Genomic DNA, 14,325 nt, shown 5'->3' with positions numbered 1-14,325 from the left:
GATAAAAAGCATTTGCAGAAATACCCTTTTCTTCTAATCCTACTTGGGAGGGGAAAATCAATACTACCAAAAGGTTCTGCTAATCTTTATGGATTAAGATTTACTATGCTAAAAGTATTATTTGGCATACCTTAATAAATAAACTTGTTGGGTGTTCGGCAAAATGTAAACACATTTTTCTCCATAATAGACTAATAATTTGGATAATAAAAACTTGACATCAGTATTTAGTCTGGGACACAACCTACTTTGGTAAATAGTACTTCTTATTTTTTATGTTTTTCTTTCACAGATGAAAACTGGATTCAAGAAAGAAGAACAATTTTCTGCTTTTTTTACAGACAACAGTTCCATTGATGTATCAGCTGGGGGTAAATGCTTACTCGTTTGTTCACCCTCTCTTTGTTGTTACTACTTTTCACATGAATAATATGTAATTTGTTTCCTTTTCTTTAAAAAAAAACAGTATGTGGGCCTTTTCTTTGACAATGTAAGTGAAAAAACTGGAACGAATTGTTGAGGCATCTTTTTTTTCAGTATGACATCTGAATAAAGGTTGATTGCCCTTGTTTGTAACATTTGCTTGTATAGTTGTTGTGTGACACTTAAACTGAGAGATTCTGGTTGTAAATTTCAGGATACAACACAAATTTAGTTACATCAAGGAAGCTGCAAAGATTTAGGCCAGGGGTCTTCAAACTTGGCCCTTTTATGACTTGTGGACTTCAACTCCCAGAATTCCTCAGCCAGGCATGCTGGCTGAGGAATTCTGTGAGTTGAAGTCCACAAGTCATAAAAGGGCCAAGTTTGAAGACCCCTGATTTAGGCGAAGCAAGTAAGCCTTTGGGTTCAGAGTATGAATGAGAATCCTTCTAAGAAACCATTTATACTGGTTTAAGTTCCATGATGAAAAAAAATATTAAATGTAAATATAAGGCAGATTGAAGGCCTTTCGTGTGTTTCCAACCAATACAGAACTTATATATCTATCTGTCTATCTATCTATCTATCTATCTATCTATCTATCTATCTATCTATCTATCTATCTTCACCAATGTCTCAGTAAAAAATTATCCATTTTAGAAGTTGAAATGGCAGTATATATAAATACCCACGTTATTTCTGAGAACTGCTTTTTGAACAATAACTCCCTCCTCTCCGCCTATTTTAAAACAAGGAAAAGTTTAAGGACAGTTTGTGATACAGCTAATTCAAAAGAGGAACACTGAGTCTCCTTGGATCATATCTCAATCTTTGGAAAGCTTGAAGCAGATCTCTGGCTCTTGTTTAGTGAAGGAAAGAACAAGGGTGCAAATTACTTAAGGTTGCAAGTTTCCCAGGCCCTGTGTTACTCCAGATCTGTATTGGGAAGAATAATTTAATACATATTAGAGGCCCTCCTTATGTCATGTCAGTGCTGATGCTGGGTGGAAATTATAATCCAACATATAGTATTTGAGAAGTTTGAGAAGCCTTGCATCATGAGGTTATTGTGATTGGGGGGGGGGGAGTGATTTGCCAAGAGAGTTTTTTTCCACAACAAAATAATTGCCATAAGGCTGATTTTCATAAGTATATTCACAACCGATCTGTCTCCTGTGTCTTGTTAAAAAAATGTATCACAGGTACAAGCCATGTGTTTCTATCATAATATGACCTTTACTGTTTAAAGAATACCTTTTTATTCTACTGTGTCTTTGTCAATTAAGCCCCAGGTATGTGTGATTGTGTTTCCCATCCCTCTTCATTTCTTGGTGGGTAAATATAAAGGGGCTTAACAGCATCTGTAAGTTTCCATTTTAATAGCACCTTGCTTAATATTTAACGGGAAAAAATAATCAACATTTGGCATTCAAGTGATTAGCTGGGTTGTTTGAACAGCAGGAGTTTAGAACATATCCTTCAGCAAAAAAAATAAAATCCAATTAGAATTCCAATTAATATGCAACCTGTTGTCTCATAGCTGTTAGCCCCTCCTGGAGAATTGATTATGGACCGCAAAGGAAGATTTCCCTCAATCCCTCAGTTCGCCTCAAAGCAGATAAACTAGAGATGGTAAATATATCATTTTAATGTTTGTTCTTATGTAATGTGATAGCTTTCAGATAAGTTTTCAGAATTCATTTTAATGTTAGTTCAAAACAAAATTTCTATTCCACTTGGGTCAATAATTAATTCATCAAGCTTAAATTTGTGATGCTGCATCTATGTTGATATGAGGTGCAATTATTCAGTCAGGATTTAAATGATCTGACTGTATCAATCTGTTTAGGAATTTGATCCTTCAATTAAAGGTGTGATTTCATTTGCTAGCTTTGGAAATGCTTTATTGTTTGTTGTTTTGCAAGCCATAAAGGATGTTGATTTGTTCATTCTGGCCAACCCCACTCACCGAACAGCTGGAAATAAGTTACAGGTGCCTTCTAGTGACCTTGCATGTTTTCTTCAGGTATTCTTGCTTCAGCAGCTGTTATATTTTAAGATGCAAGCCATTTCAGAAAGTGTAAGTTGCCTTTTCAGAATAAGGAACTAGTGCAACAAATAAAGTTTTAGCTATGCTGGTAGAGCACATATTTTATAGAGTAAACTTTAACAGTTAGGATCCCAAGAGCCAAGTGCATTCTATGCATTCATGTTTTGCTCATTAACCAACATGTTTCCATTTGTCTTTGGCAGGGCAGCCGGGTAAAATTCACTTGGCATCAAACTTGCCCTCCTTTTTAGTCAAGATAGAACAATAAATTGTTAAAGATTATAAGAGCTGTTGGGAACAAGCCAGGAACTTTTCTGATTCTGCATTTTTTTTAAATTGTTGCATTTATACCTTATATATAAAGGACACATACACATTACTTTTTCTCTTAGAACTCAGGATGGTGTATATATAGAGGTTTTGTCTATTTTTATCCTCAGAACAATAACCCTGTAAGGTAGAGTTTGCTGAAAGGTGGACTCAAAATCACTCAGTAAAATGGGGACATGAACCTGGGTTTTTCCCAGTCCTTGTCCAGCACTTGAAATGCAACAATGCAGTGGCTGTTTCCACAGTGCCTCTCTCATTTCATAGGCCATCTCAAGCTCATTCTGAGCATTTTGGCCAAGGAGATTATAGCATGTTCTGCAAAGTAAGATTTTTTGAGATAAAATCATCCTGTTCTTTGGAGAACTCTATGCTTTTCTTATTTCTATGCAGATATGACTGTATGTTACTGATTTTCCATGCCAACAGATTTTCTTTGTTTCTCTTGATTCTATTTTCTTCTTTAAAACCAGCTCATTCATTTTGGCTCCAACCTTTTTCCCTGTGTGTGCGTTTTTCCCTGTTTGTTTACTTTTATTCTGTTTCATTACTGCCCTACTCCAGACTGACTCTGGGTGGCTTATTTGGATAGCTCGCATTTTATACTAATTTTCTACTCTTTCTCCTTTTGAATATGCCACAGTATCTTTTATCTTCATTAGACAAAGATGATTCTTCTTTGAATCAGATGCTCACCAATTTCAGTCATGCTTTTCTGAGTTCACATGAAATGGCACAGTTTAATTTTAGTGCCAGCATTCTGGTTCCATTCTGGTTGTCTATTTTGTCAAGTCCAGGTTTATTAAAAAAATGTTTTGTAATACCTAATAAATCTAACCTTTTTATCTTTAGCACTACAATTCAGTCCACCTCAATCAGCCATAGCTATCCTGTGCACAAAACAGATAGCTTTTCCAAAAACAATATTTTATCTTTCAAACTTTGCAGCAATTTAAATTAATTTTTTGTTTAATTATGACAACATGTCTTTGACTTTCAGCTCTGGTTACATTAACCAAGGGTTGTGAATAGCTCGGGACTACAGTATGTTCTGTTTGCAAAGATTGCCAAATAAATTAATGTCAACAAGATTGGATTCAGGACCTTACAAACAAAGACAAGGGGAGATGTAATGCACAGGGGAGTTCCCATCCTAGTGTAGCTGAAGAAAAAGGCTAGATCTTTGAAGCCAGATACAGTGCGCAGTTGGAAAAATGCTCACTGCAGAAATGAATCACCTCTAACACCTTTTGTCAACCTGTAGTTTCAAGGATTCCTCTGTCTGAAGGTTAGAACATGATGTGCCTTTCTATAGCATCTTAGCTCTCCAGAGTTTCTGAGAAATTGGTTCTGAGGCCGTATTAACAAGTTTGCTAATTCTTTAGAATGAAAATAATTTGACACTGAAGTTTTCAGTTCCTTTACAGGAGTTAGATATTTCTTGACCAGCTTCTCAAGTTTCAATTTTCAGTCACCTACACCAATGTTACAGTCATGAGTCTGCATGCATTTAACTTCGGAGATAACAAGGGCACCCATTCTTCCTTCATCCTGTTGTGTATTAAAATGTCATCATTATTTCTTACATTCTTGCTTCAAATATACCTGAAAAAGGTATTTTAGTTGCTATACTCAACTTGTTCTAAATCCTAGCTTTCCTGTCCTGTCCTGTCCTATCCTATCCTATCCTATCTTATCTCTCTCTACTATCCTGTCTTCCCTGTTCTAGACATTTTTTGTTTTCTGACTCTCGTTAAGCTTTTCATTTGCATCATTTTTGTTGCTAAATTGAATTGTTAGTTATTGTGTATCTAATAATACTCTCTCTTTTTCAAAAAATATTCTCCTACCCAATCTCAGGCTTCTTTTATAAGTAAAGTCTCATTCAGTTCATTCTCAGTTCCTCATGACCAGGAACATGACCATGAACAAGAAAACCATTAATACATGTTTTTTGTTGTTACAATATAGAAGTAATTTGCCATTATTTCTTCTGGAATATTTTTTAGAACTTCCCAGTCTAGTTTACAGCCCTGATAATTGCTGAAATTCTTCCATTCTGGTTCCAATTAACCCAAACTCTGCTTATTTTCCAAACCCAGAGAAGGTCAGTCTAGTAATGCCACTTGCTGAGACAGGCTCCTTTTAGACGTTAGTCTCTTTACATTGAATTAAACTGAAGCATTTCATTTTGCATTTAACTGAAAAGGCTCTGGGACAAAATTATAAAAATTAACAAGACAGTCCTTGCCCTCAGGCCTGTGAATTAAAACAGCATGGCACAAATTGAAAATGAATTGGGCACGACAAGAGAAAAGATTCTTAGAAGTATTCTTTCCCACAGGAAAACTTAAAGCAAATTCTTTGAAGATGTTCCCTGTATGGCTGAAGTGTGGAACCACTTTGGTCTTTCCTTGGTATAATGTTCTCGGAGTACAAAAGATATGGTGACAGAGTAGCCCTTAGTCTAGTACAGTGATAACGAACCTTTTAGAGACCGAGTGCCCAAAAACCACCTTGCCCCTGTCCGACCCTGCCTCTCCTGCCATCTCCATGGCCTGCCACAGATTGCCCAGGTGGCCAGCAGCGTCATGGTGGCCACGCTCTCTTTCTGTGCCCTGCAGCATTATCTGTACGCGATGGGGCACGAGAGTGGAGTCTTGTCCCCGCTGCCCGGCTGCCATGTCCTTGGCTGCGCTGCTTTGCACAGGCTGCGCCCAGGGTGAGTCTCCTCCGGAGGGGCTGCTGGTGTGGAGGGGGCCACAGTGGTGGTGGGTCTGGGGCGACAACATGCATGCCCACAGAGAGGGCTCTGAGTGCCGCCTCTGGCACCCGTGCCATAGGTTCGCCACCACTGGTCTAGTAGCATAAGGTGAAGACTCAGGGTAATCTTCCCTTTGAGCTGAATGTTTGTTTGTTTTCTAAGTAAAATCAAGCTGCTTTTCTTCTTTGGTTAGTAGAATCCAACCTGGCAGTTCTCCATCTAAAGAACACCCTTGACTACAGTCATATTTAGATTTTTCATAAGATCATGAATTCCAGTGGTTCCATTTGTTTTCCTCACCCTTCAGATTCCTGGTACTTTAATATAATTAACCAATGCTTCCTTTTTGTCTAGAATCAAATGAAATCTAGTCAGTGCCATTATTCCTTTTTGCATTTTTCAAGCAGCAAGTTGTCAGAAACATATAACAAGAATTTAAAACAGATTCATTCATTCACTCACTCAGTCACTCCATTCACAAAGAGGAGATCCCATACTGCGTAAATTGAGTGAATGAAAGAAGAAATGGAAAATAAAGCTCACAAAACTAAATAATTATAAAACTGATGTCAAAGGACAAATTATTTTACAACTAGTAAACAAAAAAAAATAGCCACGTTAAGAAGAATGTAATTATGTTGGCAATGTTGATTATGAGTGGAATGAATCCATTTAGCCTCAAAATCTGACTTGGTGAAAATTTGTAACCTATAATTTGGCTTCTTTCTAATAAAGGCAATGTAACAAAACATGGCAATGTTTCAATACCTCTTCACATAGGAAGAGTCTTTATTTAAATAAAATAACCTGAAAGTATATCTCAACTTTGGAAGGACATTAAATCTCTTCTGATTTTGGGAAATGTTATTTAGCTTAAATACTTTGAAAAAAGAGGAATGATTGCCCAGGAGCATATCTTTAAGTAGGACAACTAGATCTAATTGGCTTTCCAGGTCTATGGCATACTGTTTAATGGCTGTATGTGCTCACATCTCATCATTAGAACTGTTTCAGGTGAGAAACCACATCCTTAAATTTCTTATTCGTACTACTCTAGGATGAGACAAAAATAAATTAAAACCAGGAGGCCAAGCTTATTTGCACACTGAAGGAGAAAGGAATCCTCCTCAGAATAACAGTGGGAAGGGACCTTGGAGGTCTTCTAGTCCAACCCCCTGCTCGAGTAGGGGATCTTATACCATTTCAGACAAATAGCTGTCCCGTCTCTTCTTAAAAACCTCCAGTGTTGGAGCATCCACCATTTCTGGAGGCAAATTGTTTCACTGATTAATTGTTCTCACTAATAGGAAATTTCTCCTTAGTTCTAGGTTGGTTCTCTGATTAGTTTCTATCCATTGTTTCTTGTCTTGCCTTCTGGTGCCTTGGAAAATAGGTTGACCCCTTCTTCTCAAATACTGGAATACAGCTTTTTTTCTCTAATCCTTCTTTTCTCTAGACCAGCTATACCCAAATCCTGCAACTGATCTTCACATAGCTTAGTCTCCAGTCCTCTAATCATCTTTGTTGCTCTTCTCTGCACTCTTTCTAGAGCAGGCATGTCAAACTGGCAGCCCGTGGGCCAAATGCATCACGCCAAAACCACGTCCACCCCATTGCTGTCCCAATGTCAACAAGTCCCAATACGTCATGCGATATCATGTGACGGCGCAAGTTTGACATGCCTGTTCTAGAGTCTCAACATCTTTTTTATATCATGAATGCAGTATTCCAAATCTGGTCTTATCAAGGCATTATAAAGTGGTACTAACGCTTCATGTGCTCTTAATCCCTCCTACTCATGGGATGGGAAAGTAGTTTAACCAGTATCAGTAGAAGCATATGTGTCTCAGTTTTAGTCATGTTCAGCTCTAGGTGTAAATCCACATTAGGAACACCCTGTGGAACTTAAAATATGTTCCTTGAAAATTTAAACTGTACCCTCACCAAAGGAGTGAAGAAGCTATATGGCCTCAATTGGGCCTTGAACAGAAGTTGTGCCTGGACTCTAGCCAAAAATACTTTCAGTACATCAGGTATGAATAATACTCCTTCAAAATAATCAAAAGATTTGCAGAATTATTTCTGTATGATTTGATACATCAGGTATGAATAATACTCCTTCAAAATAATCAAAAGATTTGCAGAATTATTTCTGTATGATTTGAAACGATGCACTCCATAGGTGTACTGCATTTATCTGTAGCATAAATCATTATCCCTGACTATTGGAATATTTTAACCTCTTTGGTTTGGCACTACCTATATTTAGTGAAATTTCCTCTTGATATTTGAAGTGTTCCCATTATTCCTTATGTTTGCTTCTTTGAAATATCTACAATTTGAGAGAAAAATGCTTGGTTCTCAGTAGCATAACTCCCCCCCCTTTAAATACTTTTATCAATATACTTTCATTATTCATTATACTTTGCCGTTATTTTTCAAAATTGTTGACCAAGAGGAATTTATTTGCTTTTATTATACTGTCCTTTTCACCTTTTAATAATACTGACAGAAGAAAGAAAAACTTGGGTTTTGCAATATCAGTTTACTTTAAGACGTATTGTTTTGGCATATGGTATCTATTCAGTGAAAATGTGTTTTTAGGATTTATTCTCCCTTTTGTCCCTTGTTTATTTTAGAAGTAGAAATGTTGTTGAAGAGCTGTCTCAAATTGCATCAGCTGCTTTTCAGAAATGTCCCTCCTGAATCTATGTTTATATCTGGGAAGGCAGTTAGTAAATGGCTTTTATACATTCTTTGCAAATAGGTCTTATTCGTGTGCTTAGGCCAGTGAAGAGTATGATCTTCTCAACATCGCTGTTCTGAATTTTTCATCAATTTCAGCCAGAGCCTGTTGAAAATAATAAGAATAGAGAACAACCTAGGTTTGACTGAATCTGAAAGCTGAATACTTTTTTTTTTTTTAATTTGCGGATAGTACCAACATTACCCAGTGAAAACAGTTTCTTCACATAAAAAAGTTCACTTTCTGTTTGTGAAAGGGAGAACTATCACACAGGTTTTGTTTCTAACCCAGAGCTATAAAGCAAAGTCTTAAGGCACCTTTTTGATTAGAAAACCCGAAGCCTCCTTGCTTTCAGGTTTTTTCTTCCATTTCTTTTTCTTGATCAGGCTTTGAAGTATCTTGGGATTCAGCCTACAGAAGAAGAGCAAGAAATCCTAAGGAAACAGCTACCAAGGGATTCTGAAGGAACAGTCTGTTTTGGAGGTAATTAAGTGAAGGGATTTTTAGGAAACTACAAGGGAGATTTCAAAATTCTACATACAATTCTTCAGGACAGAAGTCACTAGGTGTGCTTCAGGGTTGATTGGATATTTGGTCAAGCACTCCATGAAGTCCCTTATGTATAATGTGTATAGTGTTAAGATTTGCATTCCCATTTTAAAGGCATTTGCTACCCAGCACTTTCTTAATTACAAATTAAAACACTTATTAGACAACCTTATTCCATCATATTTAAGAAAAAAGAACAAATGTGCAGAATAAATTAAAAGGAGCAGGATTGTTAGTGGGTCAAATTTGCAGATGAGGAATAAAGTTGGTTAAGAAGATCTTAGTGTCCTCGTATTTTTGTTGTGAGCTTTCCATAGATATATGGGTAACCATTAAGAGAACAAAATTTAGACAGACCTGATTGCAGGTATTATATTTTAAGATAATGAATGAAAATTTAAGGCCTGATCCTGGGCTCTTCATCACCAAATGCATTCCATAGCACATTTTCTTTGTCCTGCTCATTTTCACCATGAAGCAGGAAACGAGTTCTCCTCAGAGCTTATCATTTCTCTTGGCTTTTGTTGCCTAATGCAATGTTTTACCTCAAAAAAACAGTGCAAATTGCATTTTAATTAAATATTAATTAATTAGAATTATGAGACTTAAGATTGCATGGGCCCATCCCATATTCAGAGCTAAGGTGATAAAATTCCTATGGCTGTTGGAGGTTAAATTTCTGCACTGCATTAACACAATAGCAAAATTTGGAAGAGCTACTCAACACACAGGAGCCCACGCAAACTATTTCTCTTTGAATCATTGAAATAGTCATTTTTCCCCAGGTTAACACAGTTGTATAGAAAGCTTAGCTGCATATGTGTGCATGCACATTCACTTAGATTTGCATCTACACTTCCTCTGAAAGATTTGCTTCAGCCATCAGATCAGTTGGAACTAACAATCAGTTACTTCTTCTTTAATAAAAACTGTAATTTATCCTTCTATTCGGTCTATATGACAGCAATGGTGTGATGTTTGCTTTTCATATATGAAAAAGAAACCAAGGTTGTGCTGCTGCACACAATTTTAGCTTGGAAAGCAATCACAAGCCCACGGCTTTCAATTTTTTACTTCATGCTAGTTTACCTAAATGATTCTGAATGCATGAGGGGGAGAAGGAGGAAGTGTCCAGGCTTTAGCGTTTGCTCTCTTTTGTCTCTTTGAGTCAGTCTTGACTCTTGGTGACCGTACAGAAAAGTCCGTGCAGTTTTCTTGGCAAGATTTTAGTTTAGAGCCAAAACCGAAGTTTTGAAATGCTAACAGGGTTGTTTAATGAAAAACATGTTGATTTTTCTGTGATTGACACTATTGTTCTGACTTAAATTATATGTTAGATTTTGTTCAGGTGGCAAGAAATTTGTTTTCTCAGCAGCTGGATGAGACTGGTCACAGCCCTATTCATGAAATTGCTAAATTACTAGATTCACAGGTAAATAATATAATTCTTACCTCCAAATAAAATGTGGTGAAATTTTGATTTTAAATTCCTCGAAGACTTCCAGCCTACTGTGGTCTTTCAAAGGGATGACTAGAAAGGATAGAATATCTAGTCGCTCTCATAACAAGGTGAAAACTACTTTCAATGCTGTTATACAACCATGTTGTCCACAAATTGTAGCTAATTATTGTGCACAATGTACACTTAGTTAAAATAGTCTTCCCTCACCCAGCACCATCCCAGATGTAGAATTAGATTCCCAACTTCCCTTGAGGGCAGTAGTTAGAGAAAGTTTATATAATCGTGGATGACAAATTAGGCACTAATAGCAGCAGGCTTCTGATGCCCTGGAGTTACAGCATCTTCGATGTGGCTGGCTCCCCATGGGCAAATTAAAAACTTTTTCTTTAAAGGTCCCAGCAATTTTTGAAAGCTAACCATTTGATTATAATTTCACTCGCTTTTCTACTGCTATCTTTCATGAATTATTTGTCTTGTTGCCATTTTAATTATAGCTTGGGAGAGTTTAGCTAGACCACTTGTGTTCATATTTATTTATCTGTAGTAAATAAATCAAGCTTGTTTTCACTAATGTAAATAGCATTGCCAGATAAACTACTACTTGAGGTAGTCCTCAACTTATGACCACAATGGAGCCCAGAATTTCTGTTGTAAATCTTTGTGACTGGACCTGATTTTACAGCCATTTTTATGACAATCTTAAAACAAATCACCATGTTGCTAAGTGAATCACGTGGTCTTTAAACAAATCCAGCATATCCAGAAAACGGCAAAAAAGTCACTAATCTCAGTCATGTGACTATGGGGGGGGGGGTAATTGTAACTTCAAAGCCAGGCATAAGTTGCTTTTTTTTAAATCCATCATAACTTTGAATATTTGTTAAACAACCAGTTGTAAGTCAAGGACTACAGGTACAGTACATTATCCAGTATTTCAAAATCTAAAAATGAAATAGTTCTCCACCCACCCTCTGTCGGTGTTCCTGTAGTTTTTTTGTAACTTTATTTATATAGTAGAAAAGAGTTTTTATTCAGTGGACTGAATTAGTACGCTTAGAGTATTAGGTTAAATAACAGACATGTTGTTATTTTTCTGTTATTTGTATACATATATTCCCTCAACTTCTACTTCTGGTTTTTTTTAATGCATACAGCTTGTATCTTGCGATCATTTGGAAAGATATGAAATGGAACAACTTAGGAAAGAGAAAAATGAAGCTTTGAAAGAAATATGTCAACTGAAGGTGACATTTTGCTTTGATCAATTTAAACATCTGCACTGATCTTTGTATATTTTAAACACATTGCAGTACTTACCACTTAGTAAAAAGGTGAGCTAAATGTAGAATGATTAAATAAAATTAGTATTATTTGCTTTCTTTATACTGTACTGTAAAAAATTTCTAAATACGATGCAGTTTAATTGTGTTCTTTTTTTTATTGAAAAATTTTACAAAAATTACAAAATTTTTCTCTCTTGCTGCCGTCATCCTTCCAGATTCTTATATGGCCCCAACCCCACCTATCATTAAAAAAATCTCTAAAAATCTATTTCCCCAAGCTTTGGGTTAGGGTGGATGAAAGGTGAAACCCCTTTTAAGATGTTAGGATTTCACATATCTCTTTAATGTTCTTTTCGAGAGACACACTTTGTTCTTTTGGAATTTTTCTTTTGATGTGGTACACTGCTTGAATCATCTGGATTTGGACAGTCTTTGTAAATAAATAGAGTCCTGTCCCAGTTATTGTTTACCAGTAATTATTTCTGGTTGCTTTATAATTTATATATTTGTTATTGTTGTTAGTTGCGAAGTCGTGTCCAACCCATCGCAATCCCATGGACAATGTTCCTCCAGGTCTTCCTGTCCTCTACCATCTTCTGGAGTCCATTTAAAGCTCACACCTACTGCTTCAGTGACTCCATCCAGCCACCTCATTCTCTGTTGTCCTCTTCTTCTATTTCCCTCAATCTTTCCCAGCATTAGGCTCTTCTCCAGTGAGTCCTTCCTTCTCATTAGGTGGCCAAAGTACTTGAGTTTCAACTTCAGGATCTGGCCTTCTAAAGAGCAGTCGGGGTTGATCTCCTCTAGGACTGACCGGTTTGATCGCCTTGCAGTCCAGGGGACTCGCAGGAGTCCAGCACCATAGTTCAAAGGCCTCAATTCTTTTGTGCTCAGCCTTTCTTATGGTCCAACTTTCACAGCCATACAATTTATATATTAATATTTTTAATCCATTCCATTCCCTTTGATCCACTGTATTTTTGGTATGTTGCCCTGAAACCTTTGGAGGGGCGTGGGAGTTGAATGAAAACAGAACTTATTTTTAAAATATCTTTCCTGTTAATTAGGAAGAGGTAAAGTGGCTTGCAAGTTAAACATAATCCTTGGCGACTACAGGGGTATATTTGCGCAGTTTTTTCAGCTATTGCCTTCTGGGATATTTTTTTCCGAGTTACCAAACTAGTCTGTAAGAATTCCCTGGTGGTTTGTCTTCCAACTACCAACCAGACCCAACTTGATTTAGCTTTGTGGCCCAGCCAAGGTCAGCCAAGTGGAACTCTATACCCTTTTGTTTTATTTGATTGTGTGGGTTGACTTGCTTAAAGAACCTGATATCACAACAACTTCCATTGTGGTTGCTGTTGTTCTCAGGGACTCTCAACTTCCCAAATGATTGCCTGTTCAATAGACTGACTCAAGATAGCTTGCAACATAGATATCCTCATTTAACTTTCATTCAGAAGACAAAAAAAAAATATGAATCGTATAAAGATGTGCTTCTTAAGAAATCCTACTACAACATATAGTGTTGTTAGGTTCTGTGCAGCAACAAAATTTATCAGGTGATGACCTGTGCTATAAGCTAGATTTAATGAATAGCTAATTCATCATATTACAATGCCCTGTAACTTGATGGATGTACCATATACTAACCTTCTATGCTCCCCCGTACCCATCTAATGTCACTGTCCTTTTAAGTTTCTCTCTTTTTAATATACTTTTAGTCTTTCATTCATGTATGTATTGTATCTTACAGCTTTTCATAATCTTTTTAGTTTTTATTTTTATCTTCTGCGCTTTTTTAATGGCTATACCCTACTTTTCTTATGCTGGTCTATGACCATAATAAAGATTTGATTGATGCTTCATAATAAGAAGCAGAGATTTCTAGTCTTAAACACATACCGGGCTTTAAACCTTTTTAAAGTGTAACTTAGTGTAAGATTTAAAATGCTGTACTGGCAGACGGTTTCTGGGGTCATAATTTTTGTTTCATTAGTTCTCTACCAACTTCATGAAATAATCATTGTTCCTATGTGATTGTCTACACCAAGAGTTAATTTGTTAAGTAATTACAATAATCATTTGTTTGATTACGTCCTTGGATATGTCCCCAGGACAATTCTCTGCAGACTTCCACAATATGTCTTTAATGCTGGCAACGTGTAATTGCTATTGCTACCTATTCCAGTGACGTATTGTTGGACCCTGTGCATGCTTTAATTTGTAAACGCACTGCTTTAATTTTGATTATTTTTAACTATGAGCCTCGCTGAACTAACTTATTTATGTAAAGCTTTGAATAAGTAGAATTAAGAGGAGTTGTTTAACCAACTGAATCTAATGTGATGAACGTAAATAGAAGTCAGAAAGCAGTGAAGAGAGCTCAAGGGAGGTCCCTTGAGATTGTTTCTGTAAAGAAGGGAAATTGAGAGTTTTTTCATCAGGGACTCTTAGATCAAGTTTTCCCAGTGTGGACAGCAACTCTCATCAGTAGTTGGCTGCCCGTGATAAGAATTAATCCAACAGAGCTGCAAAGCATAGGTTTGGAGATGCCTAACATTATAATTATTTCCACAAATGCTTTGGGGCCCCATGTAGATAAACAAATATTCTTGTTTAAGAATATACTCAACCATACCCAGAAAAAGTAGCAAGTGGCACCATGCTGGGGAAAGGGCAAGAGGAAATAGTAAGGGGCATTCTCACAGGCTGCCTTCT

General features: G+C 36.7%; 1 protein-coding gene across 9 annotated transcripts in view; it reads left to right on the top strand.

The window, feature by feature from the left end:
* Window positions 1-14,325, top strand: part of STXBP4 (syntaxin binding protein 4) — a 115,231-nt gene that overhangs the window by 30,946 nt on the left and 69,960 nt on the right. For all 9 annotated transcript variants that reach the window (XM_039349514.1, XM_039349511.1, XM_039349517.1 and 6 more), the window contains 5 exons: window positions 293-371; window positions 1,964-2,055; window positions 8,697-8,793; window positions 10,197-10,291; window positions 11,476-11,565. In XM_039349514.1, the coding sequence (XP_039205448.1) occupies window positions 293-371; window positions 1,964-2,055; window positions 8,697-8,793; window positions 10,197-10,291; window positions 11,476-11,565 (453 nt within the window). The remainder of the gene's footprint in view (window positions 1-292; window positions 372-1,963; window positions 2,056-8,696; window positions 8,794-10,196; window positions 10,292-11,475; window positions 11,566-14,325) is intronic.

Source organism: Crotalus tigris, unplaced genomic scaffold (assembly GCF_016545835.1).
Source record: "Crotalus tigris isolate CLP2741 ecotype Arizona unplaced genomic scaffold, ASM1654583v1 scf7180000018282.538533, whole genome shotgun sequence".
Taxonomy (NCBI): Eukaryota; Metazoa; Chordata; class Lepidosauria; order Squamata; family Viperidae; genus Crotalus; species Crotalus tigris.
The sequence above is the reverse complement of the archived record's forward strand: the minus strand, read 5'-3'. Positions and strand labels throughout refer to the sequence as shown.